This window comes from Rhinopithecus roxellana, chromosome 12 (genome assembly GCF_007565055.1).
Source record: "Rhinopithecus roxellana isolate Shanxi Qingling chromosome 12, ASM756505v1, whole genome shotgun sequence".
Classification (NCBI taxonomy): domain Eukaryota; kingdom Metazoa; phylum Chordata; class Mammalia; order Primates; family Cercopithecidae; genus Rhinopithecus; species Rhinopithecus roxellana.
This window is the reverse complement of record NC_044560.1, coordinates 133,715,263-133,742,389: the sequence shown is the minus strand read 5'-3', so window position 1 is coordinate 133,742,389 and position 27,127 is coordinate 133,715,263. Positions and strand designations below refer to the sequence as shown.

The 27,127-nt window shown below is 52.4% G+C and overlaps 1 protein-coding gene across 2 annotated transcripts; it reads right to left on the bottom strand.

Moving 5' to 3' along the window:
* Positions 1–39: 39 nt before the first annotated feature.
* Positions 40–26,939, bottom strand: MAP4K1 (mitogen-activated protein kinase kinase kinase kinase 1). Of its 2 annotated transcripts, none has more exons than XM_010385727.2 (31): positions 26,540–26,939; positions 26,312–26,369; positions 26,099–26,189; positions 24,935–24,999; positions 23,137–23,192; positions 22,993–23,040; positions 22,785–22,827; positions 22,622–22,694; positions 21,098–21,229; positions 19,723–19,785; positions 19,531–19,612; positions 18,414–18,530; positions 18,103–18,181; positions 16,634–16,692; positions 16,513–16,556; positions 16,387–16,434; positions 14,685–14,727; positions 14,086–14,248; positions 13,927–14,009; positions 10,604–10,688; positions 9,417–9,493; positions 9,271–9,331; positions 7,178–7,286; positions 7,018–7,076; positions 6,715–6,818; positions 6,017–6,191; positions 5,629–5,691; positions 5,330–5,419; positions 5,175–5,245; positions 2,656–2,711; positions 40–217 (listed from the first exon to the last, which is right to left on the bottom strand). In XM_010385727.2, the coding sequence occupies exons 1-31, from the start codon at positions 26,636–26,638 to the stop codon at positions 148–150; spliced, it is 2,466 nt and encodes an 821-aa protein (XP_010384029.1). In that variant the 5' UTR covers positions 26,639–26,939; the 3' UTR covers positions 40–147. The 2 variants fall into 2 exon arrangements, with proteins under 2 accessions (XP_010384029.1, XP_030798406.1); XM_030942546.1 differs by having other exon boundaries at positions 14,212–14,248.
* Between the last annotated feature and the right edge of the window lie 188 nt (positions 26,940–27,127).

The following is a 27,127-nucleotide window of genomic DNA, read 5'->3' as shown; positions in this document are numbered from 1 at the left end:
CATCCAGAAATGGTTTCCCCCAAGAAAAACAAGATGACAGCAGAGGCAGAAGTCACGTTTATTGGGAGATGAGGACATGCCATGACCACTAGTGTGTCTATGGGGGAGGGGGGTGCAAGGACTAGTTCCTAACACCCCCCTAGGGACTCATTCCTGGATGTAGAGGTTGCTGGGAGCAGTAGGATCATCTGCTGGGCGTGTCTCCACCACTACAGGCCTGTGGAAGGAAGAGAGAAGTCAGTTCATTTATTCATTCATACGTTCATTGATTCACTCATTCACAAAGTAGTTAATAGAGACTGTGCCAGCCCCATGCTGAACTATAGCAGTGAACGGGCAGACATGGTCCCTGCCCTTGGAAAGCTCTAGAGAAGGAGATCAACATGAATCAGTGAAAAAAGCATGGCATGCCTGGCAGGGAGACCTAACCCAGGAGGTCAGCCCAGACTCCCCAGAGAATGGATGGCGCAGCCTGAAGGAGGGTTAGGAGGGAACTTGGTGAAGGGGCAAGGAAGAGCGTTCTGGCCGGGAAGAACAGCCTGTGCAAAGGATTTGAGGTGGGAGAAAGGCTGGGACTTGGCTGGAGATATCATGGCCTTGTGGGCTGTGGCCAGGATTGAGTCTTTATCTTGAGGCCATGAGAGGATTTTAACCAGGGAGAGAGTGACATGATCAGATCTGGATTTTAAAATGACCCTTCTGGCATGTCAAAAGGACACAGGGGTTCCTTAAAGTGGTTCCCACTGGCTAAATTTGAGACCCTTTGTGCCTCAAAATAAATAATGACAAGGCCGGGCACGGTGGCTCATGCTTGATAGTGATAGACTATAACCCACAGAATAAAAATCCATGAGACCATGCTGGTATAAAGAAAGAAGGGATAGAGAAGACACAGCTCTTCTTTAGAGCAGAATGCCAACCAACACACGCAGAAGGAAACATAGAATCAGAAAATCACCATTTATTGTTAGTAACCACCTAACAATAATAGATTCAGGGATGAAATCAATTGATTCTAAAACTGGTGGGCAGGCCAGGCGCGTTGGCTCACACCTGTAATCCCAGCACTTTGGGAGGCCGAGCGTGACGATCATATGAGGCCAGCAGTTCAAGACTAGCCTGGCCAACATGGCGAAACCCCGCCTCTACTGAAAATACAAAAATTAGCCGGGCGTGATGATGCACGCCTGTAATCCCAGCTACTCAGGAGGCTGAGACAGGAGAATTGCTTGAACCTGGGAGGAGGAGGTTGCAGTGAGCTGAGATCGTGCCACTGCACTCCAGCCTGGGGGACAGAGTGAGACTCTGTCTCAAAACAACAACAAAAAACAAACAGACACAAACAAAAAGCAATAAAGCTAGTGGGTGAAAATCTGATGAGAAACAACATATTTACAGACTATTTACATAGTCTCAATGAATCTCCCCCAAAAGATACTTCTTATTACAAAGAAAAACAGAGGCTGGGTGTGGTGGCCCATGCCTATAAGCCCAGCACTTTGGGAAGCCTATGCAGGTGAATCGCTTGAGTCCAGGAGTTCCAGACCAGGCTGAGTAACATGGTGAAACTCTGTCTCTATAAAAAAAATACAAAAATAAGCCAGGTGTAGTGTAGTACGCGCCTGTCGTCCTAGCTACCCGGGAGGTTGAGGTGGGAGGATTGATGGAGCCCAGGAGGTCGAGGCTGCAGTGAGCCATGATCGCGTCACTGCACTCCAGCCGGAGTGACAGAGAGAGACCCTATCTTTAAAAAAAAAAAGAAAGAAAGAAAAAGGGGAAAAAAAGCAACTTCACACTGGAGAGAACTGGCTTAACCAAATGATCAAAATTAATATCACCAGTAACAGGACAAACCAGCATCATGTACTTCCTGAAATGATGCCCTGAGAAAGATGTCTTTCTGCAGTATTGCTGGCCAAAATGCAGAACCTGGAAACCTCAAACACAGTCAAGGAACATTCTAGAAAACAACTTTCCTTTACTCTTGAAAAAGCTCAAGCTCAGGCCGGGTGTGGTGGCTCACACCTGTAATCCCAGCACTTTGGGAGGCCAAGGCAGCTGGATCACCTGAGGTCAGTAGTTTGAGACCAGCCTGGCTCACATGGTGAAACTCCGTCTCTACTAAAAATACAAAAAATAGCCAAACGTGGCCGGGCGCGGTGGCTCAAGCCTGTAATCCCAGCTACTTGGGAGGCTGAGGCAGGAGAATCGCTTGAACCTGGGAGGCGGAGGTTGTGGTGAACCGAGATTGTGCCATTACTCTCCAGCCTGGGCAACAAAAGCAAAACTCCATCTCAATAAAAAATAAATAAATAAATAAAAGAATTGCTGGGCATGGTGGCACATGCCTGTAGTTCCAGATACTCCGGAAGTTGAGGTGGGGGATCATTTGAGCCTGGGAGGTCAAGGCTGTAGTGAGCCGTGGTCGTGCCACTGCACTCCAGCCTTTGAGTACAGTGAGAAACAAAACAAAAAGAAAGAAAATGCCCCCTTGGCTGCAGTGCAGGGAATAGACTCTAGGGGGCAGGGATGGAAGCAGGGTGACCAGGTGAGACACTGTCCAGGCTAGAGATACCTTGTGGGGACACCTCAGAATACTCTGTTCACATCAGAAGCCCCCTCCCAGGTCCTTCTGCACCCCACCCCACAACATACCTGGGGGAGCCAAGCAGACGGAAAGTGAGGGTAGGGTCTCTCAGCTCCTGTAGCAGCTAGGGAAAAAAAGTGTGTGTCTCAGTGCCTGGAAGATATTTCCACTGTCACTACAAACATGGCTCCCTTAAAGAAAGCACGGAGCTGGCTGTGGTGGCTCACACCTGTAATCCCAGCAATTTGGGAGGCCGAAGTGGGTGGATCACCTGAGGTCAGGAGGTCGAGACCAGCCTGGCCAACATGGCAAAACCTCGTCTCTACTAAAAATACAAAAATTAGCTAGGCATAGTGGTGCACGCCTATAGTCTCAGCTACTCGGGAGTCTAAGGCAGAAGAATCACTTGAACCTGGGAAGCAGAAATTGCATTGAGCCGAGATTGCGCCACCGGGCATGCCACTGGAGCCGAGATTTCCAGCTGAGATAATTTTTGTATTTCTACTGAAAATACAAAAATTAGCCAGCTGTGGTGGCCTGTAACCCCAGCTACTTGTGAGGCTGAGGCAGGAGAATCGCTTGAATCCAGGAGGCAGAGATTGCAATGAGCCAAGATCGTGCCACTACACTCCAGTCTGGGGAACAGAGCGAGACCCCGTCTCAAAAAGAGGGAGGGAACTGAGTGAGCAAAAATAAATAAATAAATAAACAAAAATACTGAAGTGTAAGGGCAAAGTCTGACACAGCATTCTGTGAGATAAACACCATTTTCCAAATGAGGACAGTGAGGCACAGGAAGGTTAAGTCATTTGCCTAAGGTCACTCAGCTGAATTCCAACCCAGACAGTCTGGTCTTAACTATCCATATATCTCTATAGTGGTCCCCATTTTACAGTTGGGGAACAGAAGCTTAAAGAGAAGCAAAGTTGCCAGTCCAAGGTCACAGTAGTGGCCCAGGATGAGATTGGGACTCAAGAAATCCAAGAGCAGCCAGGTGCAGTGGCTCACACCTGTAATCCCAGCCACTTGAGAGGCTGGGAGGGAGGATTGCTTGAGCCCAGAAAGTCAAGGCTACAGCTAGCTATGGTTGCACCACTGCACTTCAGCCTGGACAACAGAGAGAGACCCTATCTCCAAGACAAACAGGCCAGGTGAAGTAGCTCATGCTGTACTCCCAACACTTTCGGAGGCTGAGGCGGGCAGATTACTTGAGGTCAGGAGTTCGAGACCAGTCTGGCCGACATGACGAAACCCCTTCTCTACTAAAAATACAAAAATTACCTGGGCATGATGGGGTGTACCTGTAATCCCAGCTACTCAGGAGGCTGAGGCAGGATAATCACTTGGACCCAGGAGGCAGAGGCTGCAGTGAGCTCGGATCGTGTCACTGCACTCCTCCCTGGGTGACAGAGCGAGACTCTGTCTCAAAAAGTATATAAAAATGGCCAGGAGTAGTGGCTCATGCCTGTAATCCTACCACTTTGCAAGGCTGAGGCGGGCGAATTGGCTGAGCTCAGGAGTTGAAGACTAGCCTGGGCAACACGGTGAAACCCTGTTTCTACTAAAAATACAAAAAAATTAGCCTGGCATGGCGGCATGCACCTGTAGTCCCAGCAACTCGGAAGGCTGAGGCAGGAGAATTCCTTGAACCTAGGAGGCAGAGGCTGCAGTGAGCTGAGATTGCACCACTACATTCTAGCCTGGGTGACAGAGCGAGAATCCATCTCCAAAAATAAATAAATAAATAAATATATATATATATATATATATATATATATATATATATATATATGACCTGGTGTGGTAGCTCACGGCTGTAATCCCAGCACTTTTGGAGGCCAAGGCGTGTGAATCACCCCAGGTCAAGAGTTCAAGACCATCCAGCCTGATGAATGTGGTGAAACCCCGTCTCTACGAAAATACAAAAATTAGCCAGCTGTGGTGGCGCATGCCTGTAATCCCAGCTACTTGGGAGGCCGAGGCAGGAGAACTGCTTGAACCCGGGAGGAGGAGGTTGCAGTGAGCCGGGATCGCGCCATTGCACTCCAGCCTGGGCAACAAGAGCGAAACTCTGTCTTTTTTTTTTTTTTGAGGCGGAGTCTTGCTCTGTCGCCCAGGCTGGAGTGCAGTGGCCGGATCTCAGCTCACTGCAAGCTCCGCCTCCCGGGTTCCCGCCATTCTCCTGCCTCAGCCTCCCAAGTAGCTGGGACTACAGGCGCCTGCCTCGTCACCCGGCTAGTTTTTTGTATTTTTAGTAGAGACGGGGTTTCACTGTGTTCGCCAGGATGGTCTCGATCTCCTGACCTTGTGATCCGCCCGTCTCGGCCTCCCAAAGTGCTGGGATTACAGGCTTGAGCCACCGCGCCCGGTGAAACTCTGTCTTAAAAAAATAAATAAAAATAAAAATAAAATAAAAAATAAATCCTCGGGCAAAGAAGGGGATCTGTCTGAACTGAAATTGGAAGATGCTTCCCCTCCAGGACTTCACACTCTGACTCAGGAGTTTTCGGAGCCCATCTGATGAACATGATGATGTGATGGTGGAGGCCGGGGGACAGCGATGTGGAGTTTGGATGGAGGGGCTTACCTGATCCGAGCCTAGAGCCCACACCTGCACTCCATGCTTCCAGAAGGCCTGAAGCTGACCTCCAACCATAGCTGGGGAGAAAGCAATGCCCGTTACCCTTGGGGATCACCTGAGTCTCCACCCCTGATCCTGGGCTCTCCCGTCCCTGCACAGACCCACAGCCTCCACCGCTTCGGTCATGGGGATCTCAGGTGTGCGAAGTCCCCGAACTGGGGACCCCTCCGGGGTCACCAGCTTCAAAGAGCCTGGAAGGAGATAGACAGTTTTAAGAACTGTGAGCAAGGCTCAGAGGGTTACTAAGGGACCAATCCATAAATTCAGTGTGAAAGCTATGTAGGACAGGGGCAAGGCCGATAGGGGCTCAGGGGATTCTGAGAAGCACAAGTTCGGAGGCAGAGATCTAGGGACCGCAGCTGGAGGGATGGGGAGGAAGGGGAGGGAGGAGGGTTCTTACCGTCCATCAACACCATCACCATATCCTCCTCTACCTGGGTCACCTGCACTGGTCCCTTATGCTCTGTTTGGGGGGGATGGGTTAAGGATTGACCCCACCCCATTCCCCTTTCCCCACACCACCCCCAGAAGGCCAGTACCTCTGCTTTAGCCACTGCCTCAGTTCCCAAGCAAGTAGACTAAACCTCGCCCACCATCCCGGCCCCACCCCATCCTCAGTCTCCCCAATTAACTAAAACCTGCCATTCTCCCTTTCCCGCCCTTCCAGCCCTTTCTCACTCTGGTAGTGCGTCAGGCTAAGCGAAGCCCCGCCTCCAGCCCCGCCCTTCCGCACCTGATAAGCCCCGCCCCCAGCAGCCTCGCCCTCAGCAAGACTCCGCCCCACTCACCGGTGCTCATCTCGCCCAGCCAGCAGGAGAGCGCGCCAAAGCGCACCGTGTGGAAAAGCACCGACTTCCCCGGCCGCCCGGGGCTCACGCCGATGCACACAGCGGGCAGCTCAGAGCCTGGCCCGGTCAGCAGCGCGAACACGGACAGAGGCGTCGGCAGTGGGAACAGCACCTGCTGCGGGCCGCACAGGGAGGGGCGGGCTAGGGGGTGGTCCAGGGGGACCTCAGGGGGCGTGGCTTGGAGCCGGCCTGGGACTTCCGAACCAGGGCCCCAAGTCTTGGGATATGCCGACTAGAAATGTCAGGAGGTAAGGCCTGGTGCCTCCGTGAAAACGGGGGGAGTGGCCTCCGAGTGGGTGTGGCTTCCACGTGGGGGCATGCCACCTTGGCGGCAGAGGGGCAGGGCCCCAAAGATAGCAAAACCTGCTTAGAGACTCAAAGGGACAGGCTCTAAATGGGCTGTACTAGGAGACCCAGGGAGTGGCAGCACTGAGCCTGAGGAATAATTAGGCCCAGGTGTGAGGGGTGGCGCTTAAGGATCAGGATGGCCTCAGAAGGGCGAGGCTCCAGCGCAGACCGCAGGTGGGCAGGGCCTCGACGGAGGTGGGGCTTCACGGAGCTCTTGATAGAAGCGCAAAGGGTGCAAGGCCTTAGCCACCCACGCCTCAGAGTTCCCAGCACTCTCCCAAGCCCCTTACCCGGACGAGCAGGAATTTGTTCATGGGCTGGTACCACTGAAGCAGGACAACGGACGTCTCCAATGCCCCGCACAGGAACGGGCCCCCAGAGCTTGCACCCTCCGCTGTGGCGTGGGCAAGGATGAGTCAAAATCAATGCCCTCTACCCTCCTCGCCACCCTCCCACAAGGCCCACACTACCACCCATCTTCTGGGTTCTGGACACATTGCCTTAACTCTGTAACCTCAGGTGGATGCAGCTCAAGCCCCTCCTCTGGCCCGGCCCCCCCCACTCTCTGCACACCGGCGAAGCTTCTCTCTCACCCACACAGCACGCCCGGCAGCCTTTGGTGTCCTGGATCTTGGTGGAAACCATGTTCTTCCTGGAGAATAGGTAGGCGTGAAGAGGGGTAGGACAGCAGGAGGCAGGGGGACATGGTGGGAATTATAAGGCTCTGTGGTGCCTTTCATTGGGAGCTGGTACCTTGCCAGTAGGCGGTGGGGGCTAATGTGAGCGATGGGGTTTCCTGCTCTGGTCTCTTTCCGTTCCAGCAGGCCCAGGATGCTATGAGAATACAGGTGGGGGGTCTTTCCTGCAGGGTGTGTGTATGTGGGGGGAAGCAGGCAGTTATAGGATCCCATATACCACTTCCTTTCCTCCATCCCTTCCCTCAGCCCCATCCCTTTGTCTGAGACTCCCAAGCCTGCAAGTCTCAAGTACTTTTCATTCATTCATTCATTTCTCACTCCACATAGATTAAAGGCCCATTGTAGGCCAGGCCTGCTGTGCTTGGCTCTGGTGAACAGTGATGCGCATAATAAATATGTTCCCTACCCTCATGGTATTTGTAGCCACATCAGAAACTCTGGACACGTAACCAGCCAGATGAAGTTACACATATTACAAAGTTTTAGAAGAAACACATCTAGAAAATCTTCTAGTTTGTCATTACAGATGTGCCTTTCACTAACTCATGAATCCTATTTGGCTTGGTGTTCCCCCTAAAACTAGAAATTATTTCATTTATTTTTATTATTATTATTTTAGACAGTCTTGCTCTGTCACCCAAGCTGGAGTGCAGTGGTACAATCTTGGATCACTGCAACCTCTGCCTCCCAGGTTCAAGCAATTCTCCTGCCTCAGCCTCCCAAGTAGCTGGGAGTAGAAGTGTGTGCCACCAAGCCCAGATAATTTATATATTTTTAGTAGAGACGGGGTTTCACCATGTTGGCCAGTCTGGTCTCCAACTACTGACCTCAGGCGATCCACACGCCTCAGCCTCCCAAAGTGTTGGGATTAAAGGTGTGAACCACCGCACCCGGCCTATTTATTGTTATGTTTGAGACACAGGGTCTCATTCTATCTGCCAGGCTGGAGTGCAGTGGCATGATCATGACTCACTGCAGCCTCTAACTTCTGGGCTCAAGTGATCCTCCCACCTCAGCCTTCCGAGTAGCTGGAACCATAGGTGTGTGCCACTACACCCAGCTAATATTTTTAATTTTTAGTAGCGATGAGGTCTCACTTTGTTGCCCAAGCTGATCTAGAACTCCTGGGCTCAAGCAATACTACTGCCTTGGCCTCTCAAAGTGCTGGGATCACAGGCATAAGCCACTGCACCTGGTCCAGATCTTTAACTCTATAACTTGCTCACTCTATCTTAGTAAAGTATGGAATAAGTGCTGATTGTCATCTGAATGTGAAAGCTATTTAAAGACTAACTTAGGGCCGGGCACGGTGGCTTACTCCTGTAATCCCAGTACTCTGGGGGGCTGAGGCGAGTGGATCACCAGATCAGGAGCTCAAGACCAGCCTGGCCAACACGGTGAAACCCCGTCTCTACTAAAAATACAAAAAATTAGCCGGGCATGGTGGCAGGTGCCTGCAATCCCAGCTACTCGGGAGGCTGAGACAGGAGAATCGTTTGAACATGGGAAACAGAAGTTGCAGTGAGCCGAGACTGTGCCACTGCACTCCAGTCTGGGCAACAGAGTGAGATTCTATCTCAAAAAAAAAGGACTAATTTAGGCCAGGTGCAATGGCTCACGCCTATAATCCCAGCACTTTGGGAGGCCGAAGCAGGCGGATCACCTGAGGTCAGGAGTTTGAGACCAGCCTGGCCAACAGGGTAAAACCCTGTCTCTACTAAAAATACAAAAATTAGCCAGGTGTGGTGTGGCGCACACCTGTAATGCCAGCTACTCAGGAGGCTGAGGCAGGAGAACCACTTGAACTCGGGAGGCAGAAGTTGCAGTAAGCCACTGCACTCCAGCCTGAGCAACAGAGCGAGGCTCTGTCTCAAAAAAAAAAAAAAAAAAAAAAAAAAAAAAGGCTAATTTATTGTAGAAACTACCTCAAAGTTGACTTGAGAGGTGAGGACTATTGTGAACCCCATTTTACAAATGGAGAAACTGAGGCTTGGGGAGAACAGTGAAAAAGTGGCTGGGATTTGAACCTAGGACTTTGTGACCAAGGAGTCGAAGTTTTTTTTTCAGCTGTGCCCATCTACTTCCCAGTCCCCCAACCCTTGACCCCTTAACCTCCAACCGCATCCCACCTGCTACCCACAGCCAGACCTGAGAGAGACATGAGAACATTGTTGATGGAGTACACCCACGTAGTCCGGCTAGGAAAGAGCTGCAGGGAACGGGAGAGATGGCTCTGGTGACACCCCAGCAACCCCCAACTCCAGCCCTTGCCCTTGCCCGGTATGATTCCTCACCATCTCCAGGGTGGCCTCCTGGTCATTCCGGTTCAGGATGAAGATGCCTTCCTCTGCCCCCAGGAGCAGGTGCTGGTCTGGAGGCACAGACAAGGACGCTGGGACCGACTTCATCCTCAGGGACCTCCCAGATCCCCACCTGACCTCAAACACTGACACTGTGGCCCCAGCTCTGACCCTCTATTCTTTCTCCAAACCAATACTCCCAGCCTCTGTTTCTCCAGACAAACCCAGAGCAGACGGTCCCTCAAGCCAGTCTCATTCTCCCTCCTTCTGACTACCCATATTCTGGTGGTTTTTTCATCTCTGCCCCACTGTCTTCTGAACCCAACTGACCCCAGCCTTAGACCTGCCCCCCAAAATAGTCCTCTGATTGCCTCCCCTCTTTCTCCCCAGTTCTGATACCCTAATGCCAATCCTATCTTAACATTGACCTTCAAACTCAGACACCCCCAAATAGGACTTTTTCTGTCTAGTGTGAGCTGTTCCTTTAACACTGTCCTTGTCTTCATCTCTTTGATATCTAGATTCTGTCCCTTTCTGGCTGCATCCTAATCTCTAAAATTCCTCACTCCAAAATGCTGCTCCCAGTCTCCCTATCATTAACCTCCAGCTGTCCATCTCTCCTGCGCCCCAAACTCTAACCTTTTTGTGATATTCTGACACTCCTGGCCTCTGAATTCCAGTATTCCTAGTTTCACTCTCCAACTCATCCCTCTACCCTTTTTTTGAGACTGTTGCCCAGGCTGGAGTGCAATGGCATGATCTCGGCTCACTGAAGCTTCCACCCCCTGGATTCAAGTAATTCTCCTGCCTCAGCCTCGTAACTGGAATTATAGGCACGTGCCACTACGCCTGGCTAATTTTTGTATTTTTAGTAGAGACGAGTTTCACCATGTTGGCCAGGCTGGTCTTGAACTCCTGACCTCAAGTGATTTACCCACCTCAGCCTCCCAAAGTGCTGAGACTACGGGCGTGAGCCACCGCACCTGGCTGCCGTCCATGCATCTTTGATCACCAAATCCTGAGTGAAAGGACAAGCTCCTTCCCTGTTTCAGCCTGGCCACACCCCAACCCCATTAAGTTCCTCCCTGTCCCTGCCTTTGTGCCTTCCTTAGGCTCCTCCCCATCCCTACTTTTGCTCCCCCATTCCCTGCAGGATCTCCTTGACCCTCCAGAATGCCCACCCTTGGTGGAGGGATGTGTCCAGGCGGCTGTGCTGTGGATCCGGAGGGGGCAGCCATTGAACAACTTTACCAGAAGGGCGCATCCCTGGGCAGGTGGCCGCGGGGCCAAGCAGCAGATCCGGCAAAGAAAGCAGGGAACAGGAAGGGGCAGTGGTTAAGACTCTGGAGCAAGAGTGCCAAGGTTCAAATCCTGCCTCTTACCTTGGTGCAATTTCCCATAATCTACCCCTGTAATATACTTCTTCATATATTGAGTTTTCTTTTCAGTTTATTTTTGTGGTTGTTGTTGTTATATATTTCTTTTTTTAGTTTTTCCTCCACTATCCTAAATCATCAGGAATTTTTTTTTTTTTAAGATGGATTCTCGCTCTGTTGCCCAGGCTGCAATGCAATGACATGATCTCAGCTCACTACAATCTCTGCTTCCCAAGTTCTCATGCCTAAGCCTTCTGAGTAGCTGGGCCACAGGTGTATGCCACCACACCCAGCTAATTTTTGTATTTTTAGTAGAGATGGGGTTTCGCCATGTTGCCCAGGCTGGTCTTGAACTCCTGGCCTCATGTGATTCACCTGCCTCAGCCTCCCAAAGTGCTGGGATTACAGGCGTGAGCCACCACTCCCAGCTATCAGTTTTGTTTTTGGAGATGGAGTCTCACTCTGTTGCCCAGGTTGAAGTGCAGTGGTGCAATCTCAGCTCACTGCAACCTCCACCTCCTGGGCTCAAGCAATTCTTCTGCCTCAGCTTCCTGAGTAGCTGGGATTACTGGTGCACAACACCATGCCTGGCTAATTTTTGTATTTTAGCAGAGACAGGGTTTCGCCATGTTAGCCAGGCTGGTCTTGAACTCCTGACCTCAGGTGATCCATCTGCCTCGATCTCCCAAAGTGCTGGGATTACAGGCATGAGCCACTGCCTGGCCAGTATATATATATATATATATAATTCACTATGCTATGTATTTCATCTTTTAATCATTTCCAGTACTGGAAGATAAATTATACATACTTTTAGCCGGTAACTGACCAGGGACGGTGGCTTATGCCTGTAATCCCATCAGTTTGGGAGGCCGAGGGGGAGGATCACTTAAGTCTAGGAGTTCAGGACCAGCCTAGGCAACATAGTGAGACCCTGCCGCTATAAAACATTTTGTAAAAAATTAGCCAAGCTGGGCCAGGCGTGGTGGCTCATGCCCGTAATGCCAGCACTTTGGGAGGCCAAGGCTGGCAGATAACTTGAGGTTAGGAGTTTGAGACCAGCCTGGCCAACATGGCAAAACTCCATCTCTACAAAAGATACAAAAATTAACTGGGCGTAGTGGTGGGCACCTGTAGTCCCAGGTATTTGGGAGGCTGAGGCAGGAGAATCGCTTAGACTGGGGAGGCAGAGGTTGTAGTGAGCCCAGATAGCACCACTGCACTTCAGCCTGGGCAACAGAGCAAGACTCCATCTCAGAAAAAAAAAAAAAAAAATTAGCCAAGTGCATAGTTTCAGCTACTAGGGAGGCTGAGGTGCGAGGATTGCTTGAGTCTCCGAGGTCAAGGCTGCAGTGAGCCATGATCGCACCACTACACTCCAGCAGCCTGGGCGACAGAGCGAGATCCTATCTCAAAAAAAAAAAAAAAAGACTAGATAGTTCTATTTCATTTTATGCATTTTTTGGCAAATTTGATCCCACAAAGGTACATTATCACAACACTATGTGTGTAGGCATTATGCGTGTACGTAAAAACACTGAAACTTCCTGAATAAAGAGATGTTCTTTTTGTACATCTCCATTTATAAAAGGTAAAATTTCTTGAGATCTTGGCTCTTCGGACAACTGCATATGTGGTGGTGACTCGTGGAGGTTTTGATGGATCTCGTCAAAAGACTTTAACTTCTGGGCTCAAGCCATTCTCCCACCTCAGCCTCCCAAGTAGCTGGGACCATAGGTGTGTGCCACCATGCTCAGCTAATTTTTTAAATTTTTAGTAGCCGGGTGCAGTGGCTCATGCCTGTAATCCCAGCACTTTGGGAGGCTGAGGCAAGTGGATCACCTGAGGTTGGGAGCCTGACCAACATGGAGAAACCCCGTCTCTACTAAAAATACAAAAATTAGCCAGGCGTAGTGGCACACACCTGTAATCCCAACTACTCAGAAGGCTGAGGCAGGAGAATCGCTTGAACCCAGGAAGTGGGGGTTGCAATGAGGTAAGATCATGCACTGCACTCCAGCCTGGGCGACAAAGCGAGACTCTGTCTCAAAAAAAAAAAAAAAAAAAAAAATTTACCTCAGGTGGTATGCACCTGTAATCCCAGCTACTCCGGAGGCTGAGGCAAGAGAATCGTGTGAATCCAGGAAGCAGAGGTTGCAGTGAGCTGAGATCACGCCATTGCACTCCAGCCCAGGTGACAATGGGAGACTCCGTTAAAAAAAAACTTAAGCCGGGCACAGTGGCTCACGCCCATAATCCCAGCATTTTGGGAGGCCAAGGCCAGTGGATCGCAAGGTCAGGAGATTGAGACCATCCTGGCTAACACGGTGAAACCCCGTCTCTACTAAAAATACAAAAAAATTAGCCAGGCGTGGTGGCGGGCGCCTGTAGTCCCAGCTACTGGGGAGGCTGAGGCAGGAGAATGGCGTGAACCCGGGAGGCGGAGCTTGCAGTGAACTGAGATCGCACCACTGCACTCCAGCCTGGGTGACTGAGCAAGACTCCGTCTCAAAAAAAAAAAAAAAAAAAAAAAGCTGGCTGGGCACGGTGGCTCATGCCTGTAATCCCAGCACTTTGGGAGGCCAAGGCAGGTGGATCACCTGAGGTCAGGAGTTCAAGACCAGCCTGACCAACATGGTGAAACCCCGCCTCTACTAAAAATACAAAATTAGCCAGGCATGGTGGCGCATGCCTGTAATCTTAACTAATCCGGAGGCTGAGGCAGGAGAATCACTTGAACCAGGGTGGCAGAGGTTGTAGTGAGCTGAGATCCTGCCACTGCACTCTAGCCTGGGCAACAAGTGAAACTCTGTCGTAAAAAAAAAAAAGCAGAAACAACAATCCTGCCTCAGCCTCCTCAAAGGTATTTATATGACCTTGGGTAAGCCACTTACCCTCTCTGTGCCTCAATTTCCCCATCTGTGAGATGGGGGGTAATGTCTCTGCGATATCTTCTTCACTCTGTGAAGCTTTATGCCATGGAATGACAGGAGATTGGTGTAGGGCACAGAGAAGTGCTCAACAAATGTTACCTGTTGTTACTGTCAGTTCTGCCACCCCCTCCCCACCCCACCAGGCATCCCCAGCCCCGTCCAGAGGTGCAAGTCCTCAGCAGAGCTGAACCTCACCTTTTTCTTCATCTTTTCCTTCTTGGGGGGCAGGAGTGGGGGCTTGTCGAGCTCCCGGGAGGGTGGGTTCCAGAGTGAGGGTTCTGAGAGGGGTTAGGGGAAAATCAGCCCCCAAGACCCCCCACTCCTCCCACCCTCCACCCTAGCCTGTCCCATTACCTGAATGGGCGGTGAGATGGGGGCTGCTGGTGGATGGGGGAGGCCCAGGACGGGGGCTGTGTGGTGGGGGCCCACTGGCACACCGGACCAGCACCCCCGGGCTCAGCTGCCCATCATCCCCCATACCCCCAGGACCCTCGTCTGATGGAGAACGGAACTTGGGCTTTGGAGACAGGAACAGAGCATGGGGAAATACATCAGATGATCTCAGAGAGGGCACCCTTTTGCAACTCCAGTCCCTGCCTCCACCAGAACTAACAACCATGGCTCTGACCCTCCCTCACAACATCTTGCGCGCCCTCCAGACTTCCCCTGACACCCCCAGCCCGGACATCAACACACTTCAGAAACTGATGGGTTAATGTTGGATACAGCAGGGGCTTCCTAGGAGCAGCTACTGACCAGTGTCCAAGAGGCTAAATATTTTGAATCCCACCCTGAGGTTGAAGGATGCCACTTCCAGATCCCAATGTAGCCATCATCCTGGTCTCCCCGATTCCCTGCCCTGGAGATCCCAGTATCCCAGCATCTAAGGACCTGGCCTCCTGGCACCCAGTGGCCCTGGGCCCCATCCTCCCAGCTCTGGCCCAGGGCCTTACCTTGGGGGGAAGTGGAGGAGGTGTGTCCTCTGCAGGGGTGGGGCTGAAACACAAAGATGGGCTAAATAGTTGGGGGCCTGGGGAACAAGGACCCGGGGAAGATGGCGTGGTTCTGAGCTGGAGGCCTGGGACTGGGGTCTGAGGTCAGGAGGATTAAGGGATGACTGGTTCTGGCTGGAGCTGAGGATTAAAGGATTAATAACCAGGCTGGACATGGTAGCTCATGACTGTAATCGCAGTGCTTTGGGAGGCCAGGGCAGGAGGATGGCTTGAGCCCAGGAGCTCGAGACCAGCCTGGGCAGTATAGCAAGACCTTGTCTCTACAAAAAAAATTAAAAATTAGCCAGGCGTGGTAGGTACACCTGTGAACCCAGCTACTCAGGAGGCTGAGGTGGGAGGATTGCTTGAGCCTGGGTTGAGGCTGCAGTAAGCCCTCATCACACACCTGCACTTAGCCTGGGTGCCAAAACAAATCATGAGTTTGAGACCAGCCGGGACAACATGGCAAGACCCCACCTCTACAAAAAATGATTAGCCTGTTTCCAAAGAAAAGACTAATAACAGTAACAGCAACTCTTGGAGGTGGCCTGCTGCCAGTGCGCCACGGCTTTGCACCTGTGCACCACCTAGTCACACAGGCAACATCAGCGCAGGGGCCCCGCTCTCCCTGTGCTGGCGCCGCACACGTGCTGGTGCCGCACACAGGCTGTGGCGGCACACATGCTGCCGCACATGATGGGAGGAGCGAGTGCGCGCACCTGGAGCCTGACTCCGCCTATGGGCTGGGGAATATGGGGGCCCGGGCTGACTGTTGGGTCTGGATCTGGAGCTCAGCATCTGGCCTTTGGGAAATGTCCAGGTGCCAAGGTTCAGCCTGAGGGCAGGCAAAAAGACAGGAAAAGCTGAGGGCTGGGGCTGAAGGCTGGGGGTGGGTCTGGGGTGAGAGTGACATTCGGGAGGCGTTTGAGACTGGGATATGGCTGAGGGTCCAAGGTCGTGGAGGACAGGTGGGGTCAAGTCAGAGACTGGAGCAGCAGCACATACTAGAAGGAACTGGGGTCAGCTCTGGGGTGGAGAGCAGGTGGGGGGCTGACATTGGGGGTCAAGTCAAAGACTGTATAAGGAGATGGAAGCAGGCCAAGCGCCGTGGCTCACGCCTATAATCCCAGCGCTTAGGGAGGCTGAGGTGGGTGGATCATGCGGTCAGGAGTTTGAAACCAGCCTGGTCAACATGGTGAAACCCCGTCTCTACTAAAAATACAAAAAATTAGCCGGGCATGGCGGCAGGTGCCTGTAATCCCAGCTACTCAGGAGGCTGAGGCAGGAGAATTGCTTGAACCCGGGGTGCTGAGGTTGCAGTGAGCTGAGACTGCGTCACTGCACTCCAGCCTAGGCCACAGAGTGAGACTGTCTCAAAAAAAAAAAAAAAAAAAGGTGGAAGGAAAGTGGGAGCTGGAGCTGGGATCAGGTTGGGGGTCAGGGGTTGGAGGTGAAGGGTTAAGGGAGGTGGGGTTAGGGAACAGGGTCTAGGTAGCTGGGCAGAGGGGCTGCATCTAGGGTCTAGTCAGGGCTCAGGGCTCGGGGCTAGAAGAAAGGCAGGGGTGCAGCAGGGTCAGGAGTGGAGGAAAGGTCACATCAGGGGCTTGTAGGAAGGTGGAGGCTGAGGTGGGGCCTGTGGAGCTGCAGGCAGGGCCTCACTTACATGTCCACGTCGTCATAGTCATCGTCGGACGACTCTGACTGTTGCTCCCTGAAGGGTGACGGGTATGAGCCTTGGGGGCCTTGCCCACATTCCAGCCCCCTCCCCATCCTCCCTGGGGTCCCTGACCTGGGGCTGCTGCTCCTGAGGTCTCGGGGGGGCTGTAGGCGAGCCTGTGGGGTAGGAAAAGGGTCAGCAGTGGCCTCAGGGAAGCAGGCGGTGTGGTGGGGAGTGGGGGGCAGCATCTCACGGTGTTGGCTGGGGGTCTGGTCTCCATTCCTCGGAGCTTCCTGAACTCCATGTGCCGCCCTAGGGTGTGTGGGGGAAGATAACCCACTGTGAGATGAGGGCAAGGGGTAGTGAGATGGGCTTAAGAACAGAAAGAGTAGAATTGGCAGGGGGGTTGCAGTCAGGATCTTAGGGACCGCCAAGGATCTCAGGGAACTGTCCCTTAGGGAAAGGGGTTTTGGTTTACAGGGACCTCATTTGGGGGTCAAGTTTGGGATCAAGACCGGGTGCAGTGGCTCATGATTATAATCCCAGTACTTCAGAAGGTGAGGTGGGCAGATCGCTGGAACCCAGAGTTTGAGACCTGCCTGGACAACTTGGCAAGAACCCATCTCTACAAAAAATGATTAAAAATTAGCCAAGTGGCTGGGCGCAGTGGCTCACGCCTGTAATCCCAGCACTTTGGGAGGCTGAGGCAGGCGGATCACCTGAGGTCAGGAGTTCAAGACCAGCCTGGTCAACATGGTGAAGCCCCGTCTCTACTAAAAAAAAAAAAAAAAAAAATACGAAAATGAGCCAGGCATGGTAGTGCGCATCTGTAATCCTAATTACTCAGGAGGCTGAGGCAGGAGAATCGCTTGAACCCAGGAGGGAGAGGTTTCGGTGAGCCAAGATCGCACCACTGCACTCCAGCCTGGGCAACAGAGTGGCAGAGCAACAACAACAACAAAACAAGTTAGCCGCGTGTGGCGAATAACCCTGTAGCCCCAGCTACTCAGGAGGCTGAGGTGGGAGGATTCCTTGAGCCCAAGAAGTTTGAGGCTGAAGAGAGCTGTGATCACGCCTCTGCACTCCAGCCTGGGGCACAGAGCAAGATCCTGTCACAAAAAAATAAACAAATAAATAAGCTTTGGGATCAGGAAGTTGGGGGCTCAATATAGTGACAGAGGTTTTCAGGATCCGTTTGGGTATTCAGGTTCTGATGAGATTTCTGAGGTCTCCCCGGGGACTCTATGGTCATATTGCTTTTTTTTTTTTTTTTTTTTTTTGAGACGGTCTCGTTCTTGTCACCCAGGCTGGAATACAGTGGCCCAATCTTGGCTCACTGCAACCTCTACCTCACAGGTTCAAGCAATTCTCCTGCCTCAGCCTCCTGAGTAGCTGGGACTATAGGCGCGCACTACCACACCCGGCTAATTTTTGTATTTTTAGCAGAGACGGGGTTTCACCCTGTTACCCAGGCTGGTCTCAACATCCTGACCTCAGATGATCCCCCCACCTTGGCCTCCCAAAGTGCTGGGATTACAGGCGTGAGCGACCGCACCCAGCCTCTACGGTCATTTTGTAGGTCAGGTGCTGATGAGATTGTCTGGGGTCTCTTATAGGATCAGATGATGCTGAGGGTCTCTGGTGGCCTGATGGTAGGGGAAGGGGGTCTCTTAGGTCTATTATAGGGTCAGGTGTCCCCAGAGATAAGGATTCTCTACTCACGACAGCAGTCTGCATCTGGGATCCCCAGAGAGCTGGAGCGGTGGGTGGATCTGATCCGCCGAGGGATAGCAGGGGGTAGCTGGGCAGAGGGGCAGCCACGTCAGGGCTCAGGACCCCCGAGCAGCCCCCTACCCTGCCCGGGGTCCATCTGCTTTCCTATAACCCTCTGGGCACACAGTCTTGTACCAAGCTCCCCATCCTCCCTGCCTGTTCTCCCCCTAAGAGAGGCAGCAGGAAGGCACTGCTGGTAGCAGGCACAGCCTGAGAAAGACCAAGAGGTCCCCAGTGCTCTTGTCAGCCAAGGCTCTCACCTCGGGCTCCTCATCCTCAATGTCCCCAATGGAGGGTCCTTTCCCAGGATTCTTCAGTTTGTCAAGAAGATCTAGGATCAGGCCTCGATTCAGCCCAGGCTGGGATACCAGTTGATGCTGGGGGAGGGAAGAGGTGTCCGTATCCAGAGGGCTGGAGTGGATAGAGAGGGCTGGTATGGACAGAGAGGGCTGGTACAGGGCCCTGGGGACTGGACTAAAGGAATCTATCTGGGGAGAAGGTGCCAGTGGATGGAGAGGGCGAGGAAATCCAGGGAACTCTCAGAGGCCTGGGGTATTCTTTTTTTTTCTTAAGACAGAGTCTCACTCTGTCACCCAGGCAGTGGCACACTCTAGGCTTGCTGCAACCTCCACCTCCTGGGCTTAATTGATTCTCCTGCCTCAGCCTCCCAAGTGGCTGTGATTACAGGCTCCTGCCACCATGCCCGGCTAATTTTTTTTTTTTTTTTTTTTGAGACAGGGTCTCTCCCTGTCACTCAGGCTAGAGTGCAGTGGCACAATCCTGGCTCACTGTAGCCTCCGCCTCCTGGGTTTAAGTGATTCTCCCACCTCAGCCTCCCAAGCAGCTGCGATTACAGGCGCGTACCACTACACTTGGCTAATTTTTGTGTTTTTAGTAGAGACGGGGTTTCACTATGTTGGCCAGGCTGGTCTCAAACTCCTGACTTCAAGTGATCCACCTGCCTCAGCCTCCCAAAGTGCTGGGATTACAGGCATGAGCCACCGTGCCCAGCAGGCCTGGGGAGTCTAAGAAATTTTTAGGAATTAGAAGAATTTACATTTCTCAGAGCGGGGCTGGGAGAATTCCACAGTTGTCTTGGAAGAGACTGTGGTTCCCTGGAGATTCAAGAGGACACTCAGGAACAAGTCTTGAGTCCTTTGGGAATTTGTGAGTTCTGGCAACTCAGGGGATTTGGGAAAGGTTTGGGGTATAGCCCAGAGGGTCTCTAGTGGTGGACGGTGGTCCTGGGAAATTCTGAGGTATTAGGGACTTTGGAAGGCCACGGGGACTCCGTGGAACGAAGTTATCCATGTCCTCGGGAGTTGCGGAAGGCCCCAGGGAATTCTGGGCTGAGGGTCTTGGGGAAGGGAGGGTTACACTGAGCATCTTGGTGGCGCTGGGTCGTTTCTTGGGGCTCTTAGTCAGGGTGACTTTGATGAAGTTGTGGAAGGCAGCGGACCTTGAGAAGAAGAAGCCAGGTTCTGGGTGAGGGGACCAGAGACCCTCCCATCAGGCCACCCAGCCCCAGCCCTGCCCTCGCTCACCCTCCCTCCTGTCACTCTCTCATACCATTTGCCTTTTTCCTTCAGTCGGGGAGGCTGGTAGCCACTCTTGGTCATGAGGAAGAGAACTCTAGAATAATAGGGAAAGGATATGGGGTTCAGACCTTCAAGGGGACCAGACCTCATGGCTTGAGGGGTTCCTAGTAGCATTACGGTCAGCAGAGGGCAAAGTGAGAAACAGCATGGAAGTGAGGTTCAGGTTTTACAGTGCACCAGGATACCTCTCCTAAGGGAAGCCACTTATGGTGTGGTAGAGCTACGGCAAGGCCAGGTGCAGTGGCTCATGCCCGTAATCCCAACACTTGAGGAGGCCAAGGCGGGAGGACAGCTTGAGCCCAGGAGTTGGAGACCAGCTGGGGCAACATAGTGAGACAAAAAAAAAAAAAAAAAAAAGAAGTTTTTTTTAATAGCTGGATATGGCAATGTGGGCCTGTAGGACCAGCTATGTGAGAGGCTAAGGCAGGAGGATCATTTGAGCCCTGGCATTCAAGGCTGAAGTGAACTACGATGGTACCACTGCACTCCAGCCTGGGCGACAGAGCAAGATCCTGTCTCTAAAAATAATAATAATTAATTAATTAATTTAAAAAATGTCTGGGCATGGTGGCTCACACCTGTAATCCCAGCATTTTGGGAGGCCAAGGCAAGTGGATCACCTGAGGTCAGGAGTTCAAGACCAGCCTGGTCAACATAGTGAAACCCCATCTCTACGAAAAAATATGAAAATTAGCCAGGTTTGGTGGCATGCACCTGTAATCCCAGCTACTTGGGAGGTTGAGGCGGGAGAATCACTTGAACCTGGGTGGTAGAGGTTGCAATGAGCTGAGATCATGCCACTGCACTCCAGCTTGGGTGACAAGAGTGGGACTCCATCTCAAAAATAAATAAATATATAAAAATTAAAATAAAAGATAGGCTGGGTGCAGCGGCTCATGCCTGTAATCCCAGCACCTCGGGAAGCTGAGGTGGGCAGATCATCTGAGGTCAGGAGTTCAAGACTACCCTTGCCAACATAGTGAAAACCCATCTCTACTAAAAATACAAAAATTAGCCAGGCGTGGTGGTACACACCTGTAGTCCCAGCTACTTGGGAGGCCGAGGCAGGAAAATAGCTTGAAGCCAGGAGATGGAAGTTGGAGTGAGCTGAGATTGCGCCACTGCACTCCAGCCTGGGCGACAGAGCAAGACTTAGTATTAAAAAATAAAAAATAAAATAAAATGTTAAATTAAATTTAAAAAATAGAGCTGCAGCATGTGCCAAGGTAGGCTCAAGTGGCGATCCCTGAATTGGAGGTTCCTGGGATGGAAGGCAGAAGCTGAGGGTGGGCTTTGGGCCAGGGCTGGACAGGATCTCTGGGCCTGGGGACCCCACACCTGCCTACCTGAGAGGGTGCACATCGAAGAGCGGTGGCTGTAGCTCGGCCAGTTCGATGGCCGTGATGCCCAGGGACCAAATGTCACACAGCTCATTGTATCCTCCCTTCAGGGCCACGGCTGCCACTTCTGGAGCCATCCTGGGGGCAGACACACTCAGAGAGCCAAAGGTGGCATGGGGACAGGAAGGGAAGGAGGGGCAGAGAAAGAGAAGGAATTGAGGGGAGATGCAGCACACAGAGTCAGACGGAGAGACAGAGGGACAGGAGTAAAGACAGACACAGGCAGATGAAGACAGAGATGCAAACTGGGTGTGATGGCTCACACCTGTAATCCCAGCACTTTGGGAGGCTAAGCAAGGCAGATGATTTAGGCACAGGAGTTTGAGACCAGCCTGGGCAACTTATCAAGACCCCATCTCAGCTGAGCATGGTGGCTCTTGCCTGTAATTCCAGCACTTTGGGAGGTCAAGGCAGGCAGATCACCTGAGGTGAGGAGTTCGAGACCAGCCTGGCCAACATGGCAAAAGCCTATCTCTACTAAAAGTACAAAAATTAGCTGAGAGTGGTGGCAGGCGTCTGTAATCCCAGTTACTTGGAGGCTGAGGCAGGAGGATTGCTTGAACCCGGGAGGTGGAGGTTGCAGTGAGCCGAGATTGTGCCACGGCACTCCGGCCTGGGCAACAGAGCAAAACTCCATCTCAAGGAAAAAAAAAAACACCATCTCTATACAAATTTTTAAAAAATTAGCCAGGTGTCATGGTGTACACCTGTGGTCCCAGCTACTTGGGAGGCTGAGGTGGGAGGATCTCCTGAGCCCAGGAGTTCTAGGCTGCAGTGAGCCATGATTGTGCCACTGCAATCCAGCCTGGGCCACAGTGGGGCTGGAGGCACAGTGAACAAAACAAAATGAAAAGGCAGAGAGGCAGAGACAGAGTGAGAGACAGAAACAAAGAGACAGAGAGCGCTACAAACTGAGCTAGAGGAAAAAGACAGAAATGGGGCCGGGCGCGGTGGCTCAAGCCTGTAATCCCAGCACTTTGGGAGGCCGAGATGGGCGGATCACGAGGTCAGGAGATCGAGACCATCCTGGCTAACACGGTGAAACCCCGTCTCTACTAAAAATACAAAAAACTAGCCGGGCGAGGTGGCGGGCGCCTGTAGTCCCAGCTACTCAGGAGGCTGAGGCAGGAGAATGGCATGAACCCGGGAGGAGGAGCTTGCAGTGAGCTGAGATCCGGCCACTGCACTCCAGCCTGGGCAACAGAGCAAGACTCCGTCTCAAAAAAAAAAAAAAAAAAAAAAGACAGAAATGGATATGGAGGGACAGAGAAATCAAGATAAAAATCAACACAAACACCTAGAGCAACGGGCAGAAAAGGGCCCAAAACGAGAGAGAAAAGTGGAAAACTCAAGAGACACCCAGAGAGAATGAAAGAATCTTCCATGGAGAAAGGAAGAGGCAGGGGAACCACGGTGGGAAAAACCACTGAGCCCCACTCCACCCCTAGCTGCCCGCGGGGCGCCCCTCACCAGTAGGGTGTCCCAATGAAAGAGAGGCGTCTGGCCAGCGTTGCCCCGATCTGGGCCGAGATGCCAAAGTCAGCTGGAAGCGGAGGGAGACATAGTGATCTGGGGTCCACTGCGCCTCCAGCCCCCCAGTCAGCCCCCCTGCTCAACTCCCAGCTTTACTCACCCAATCTGACCTCCCCAGCATCATTGACGAGGATGTTAGCTCCCTGGGAATGAGAGGGGGTATGGGAGGCTGCGGAGACTCTTTCCCTAGCCGAGTGCTACCCCACTTCACCCCACAGCTCAAACTACCCTGATTCCTGAGTCCCCGAAATGCCACTCCCATCTCCTGGGCCCCACCCCCCAACAGCACCCCTGTATCCCCAGACTACCTTGATGTCTCGGTGTATCTTCTTCTGTGAGTGCAGATAGGCCAGTCCCTGGAGAGAAGGGTGGACAAGGGGACTGTGAGTGTGTGGGGGCTGGAGTGGGGCCCCCTCCTCTCCTCTCCCCAGAACACCCAGGCCTCTCCTTACCTGGAGCACTTCCCGGCAGACATAGCTAATCTGGAGCTCTGACAGGGAGCCTGTCACTGCAAAGGTCACCCCGGCCAGGCCAGGCATTGGATGGGAGCCAGGGAACCTGGGCTGGGGAGTCCTGCCCCCCCACACCAGCTAAGAGGGTGCCACAGGGAGAGGGGAAACAGGATGGGACCAGTGGGAGGGGGTGATGGTGGGGTGGTCAGTGACAGAAAGAGGCAGCGATGCAAATAAAAGAGGCCAGTAGGGCTGGCGTGGAGGCTCATGTCTATAACCCCAGCACTTTGGGAGGCCAGGAGTCCGAGACCAGCCTGGCCAACATGGCAAAACCCTATCCCTACTAAAAATACAAAAATTAGCCAGGCATAGTGGTGCATGCCTGTAATCCCAAGTACTCAGGAGGCTGAGGCAGGAGAATCGCTTGAACCCAGGAGATGGAGGTTGCAATGAGCCGAGATCGTACCACTGCACTCCAGCCTGGACAATAGAAGGAGGCTCTGTCTCAAAAAAAAAGAAAAAGAAAGAAAAAAAAGAAAAAGAAAAAAGAAATAAAGAAAGTAAGCAAGATAAATAAGTAGAATATGATGTAGTTCCTCAGACGCTGAAAGACAACAGGAAGAAACATACAGCAAGAAAGGGGTACATAGGAGGGGCTATGACATTTCACAGAGGTGGTCAGTCAGGGCTGCTCTCTGAAGGTGACAGCAGGTGAAGACATGAGGGCTCCCACTCTGAGTGGGACCAGCCACAGCAAGTGCAGGGCCCCAGGTGGGACAGTTCCTGGTGGGTCTGGAAAGCAGCAAAGGCGGTGGGGTGGAGTGGAGGGGGAGGAGGAAAGTGGGAGGAGGTGAGGTCGGCCAGCCTGGGGTGGACCCTGATGAGGAGTCTGGGCTTCTCCTCTGAGAGAAATGGAAGCTGTAGGAGGGCTCTGAGCAGGGGCGTGATATGACTTTGCAAAATAAGGAAAGGCACAGAGACACAGAGACAGAGAGAGACAGAGAAACGGGGGCAGAGACATACAGAAGGAACAGGATTGAAAAAACCAAAAAAAAAGAGACAGAGACAAAGACAGAGGTCAGAGGCCTAAATGTGGGGAGACAGATTTAGAGAGAGACCCAGAGGATGACGAAGGAAGAACAATACACAGGCGGAAAGACAGAGAGACAGAGAGAGGCCTTCAGACATTAGGTCTTACAGAGCAGCTGTGGGATTCACTTCCTTTCTGTGGACCTCAGTTTCCCTGAGGACTTCTCAATGAAGTCCTTCCTTTTCTAACATTTGAGGTCTAGGGTTGGAAGGAATCAGAGGTTTTCCGCCTTCCAGATTCAAGTGATTCTCCTGCCTCAGCCTCCCAGGTAGCTGGGATTACAGGCATCAGCCACCATGCCCGGCTAATTTTTTGTATTTTCAGTAGCGGCGGGGTTTCACCATGTTGGCCAAGCTGGTCTTGAACTCCTGACCTCAGGTGATCCACCTACCTCGGCCTCCCAAAGTGCTGGGATCACAGGCGTGAGCTACCGCACCAGGCCCAGCGGTTATATTTTTAAAAATAATAAAATAAAATAAAATAAAATTAAATTAAATTTTAAAAAGCCAGGCACGGTGGCTCAAGCCTGTAATCTCGGCACTTCAGCAGCTAAAGGCAAGAGGATTAGCTCAGCCCAGGAGTTTGAAATATGGCCCAGAAAGACAGTTCCTGTGAGATACACACACAGAGACGGAAGAGGTGAATTTGGGTCGGGGTTGGGGGGTGGGGGTGGGAGGGTTGCCTGGGTCCCCTTGTGCTTTCTCTAACCTTGGTAGATGTCCTGGAGAGAACCAGCCCCACAGAATTCCATGCAGATCCAGAGTTTCTGCAACCTGCAGTGTTTCAAGAGTAAGAATAATAATAGCAGTAATACATTATTATTTGCAGGAAAGTCCCTGGTTTGCTTCTGTCTTGTTCTAGATTAGTAAGAACTTGAATATAACAGCTCTCATCACTCCCTCTCTCCTTGTCTACCAGAGTGAGGCTGTTTCATTCCCGTTTCACAGACAAGGAAGTTAAGGCTCAGAGAGGAAATGTGGGTTCCGGGGCAAGTCAACTCAAACCTAGGCCTTTGGGCGGGACCCCTCTGCCATCCCACACCAACCTAGGAGGTAGGGCAGAGATCTCACGGGTTGTGGAGATTTGGAGGGGACAGAGGGGCCCAGGGCACCTGTTCCGGGAAGCAGAGGTCATTATTGGGACATCTGGAATATTAATTTGGGGATCAGGGAATTTAGAAGTTTATATTAAAGGAGCAGAGAGTGGAACTGGGGGAGCCAGAGGGCAGGATGATGAGAGCTTCCTTTCTAGGGAGTTGATTTCAAATTCAGTTACCATGAAGGGATCAGTTTGGGGTATTCTTGATCAGAAATGGGAATTCTGGAATGGAGATTAGATTAGAGGCTGCTCTGGTCAGAAAAGTGGGACTTAGGAGTGAGGATCAGGGTAGGGTTAGCCCAGTCAAAAATGGGGGTCCAGGATGGGAGGTCGGGTTATGGTGAGAAATGGAAGTTCAAGGTTAGAACTGAGGGTGCCAAGGCCAGGCACAGTGGCTCACACCTGTAATCCCAGCACTTTGGGAGGCCGAGGCCAATGGATCACAAGGTCAGGAGTTCAAGACCAGCCTGGCCAAGATGGTGAAACCCCATCTCTACTAAAAATATAAAAATTAGCCGGGCGGGGTGGTGGACGCCTGTAATTCCAGCTACTCAGGGGTCTGAGGCAGAGAATTGCTTGAACACGGGAGGCAGAGGTTGCAGTGAGCCGAGATCATGCCACTGTGTTCCAGCCTGGCAACAGAACAAGACTCCATCTCAAAAAAAAAAAGAAAAGAAAAAAGAAAAAAAAAGAACTGAGGGTACCCCCGTCAAGAAATGGGGGCTCTGGGTTAGGGGCTGGGCTGGGTGCCAGGGTGGGTCTGAGGTTCATCACCAGAGATAACTCCCATGGTAGGCCACGATGTTGGCGTGCCGGCAAGTTTTCAATATGAGGATTTCCTTCTGAAGGGTGGAGACATCATCATCTGTGAGGAGGGCGGGAGAGAAAAAGGCAGCTCGCATGGAGAGAGCTAGGAGGGAGGTGATCCCAGTGTCCCAGGAGGCGAAGGTGGGGTTGTGGGGAAGGAGCTCCGGGTTCCCTCCTCACCAGGCTCCATCTTCACCATCTTCAGTGCCACCAGGTCCCCTGACGCCTTGTCTCGAGCCTTGCAAAGGGGAAGTCGGCAGTCAGGCAGGCTCCATTTGCCAGAGTCCCTCCTCAGCATCCCTGAGTCAAGGTCAAGGACTGGGACCCCTCTTGCAGCCTCCTCCCTACCGAGGCCTCGCCTTAAAGGCCACTAGTTCGAGGGTGTTGGGGACAGAGGGGCTTTCTCACCTTAAAGACTTCCCCATATGTGCCGCCACCCAGTCGCTGCAGCAGGTCGTAGTGGTCCCGGGGGTCTCTATTGAAAATGTCAGGATCCACGAGGTCCATCCCTGGGGGCCGGAGCTGAGCCTGCGCCCAGGGGCCAGCAGGGCCTCAGGGCTCAAGTTCTGGCACCTCCCTCTGTCCCCAGAAGCCCTGCACCCGCCTTGCCTCCGCGGGCTGTGGCCTCCCCCCTCCCCACTCTCGCTTCCTGCCCCAGCTGCACTGCACGGCTGTGCAAAGGGCTCCACCCCCCCCCCCCCCCCCCGTTCCCTGGGCTCTGAGAGCCTCTGAGGGGCAGCTTGTCTTGGGACCCAAGGGACCATCCTCAACCTCCAAGGCCCAGGGCTGGATGTAAATGTGATGCAAATGATCTTAATCGTAACTGGATTGGAGGGGGGGTGCCTTAGAACCCCCGCCCCCGTCTCCTAGGTAGTGTCTAAACCTCTACTGGGTGCTTGAAGGTTTGGCCACAACTCGAAGGCGGCAAGTCTGCACAGGGATGACTACACAGTGTACATGCCTGTTCACCTGTCACATACATGCACTTGGGTTACC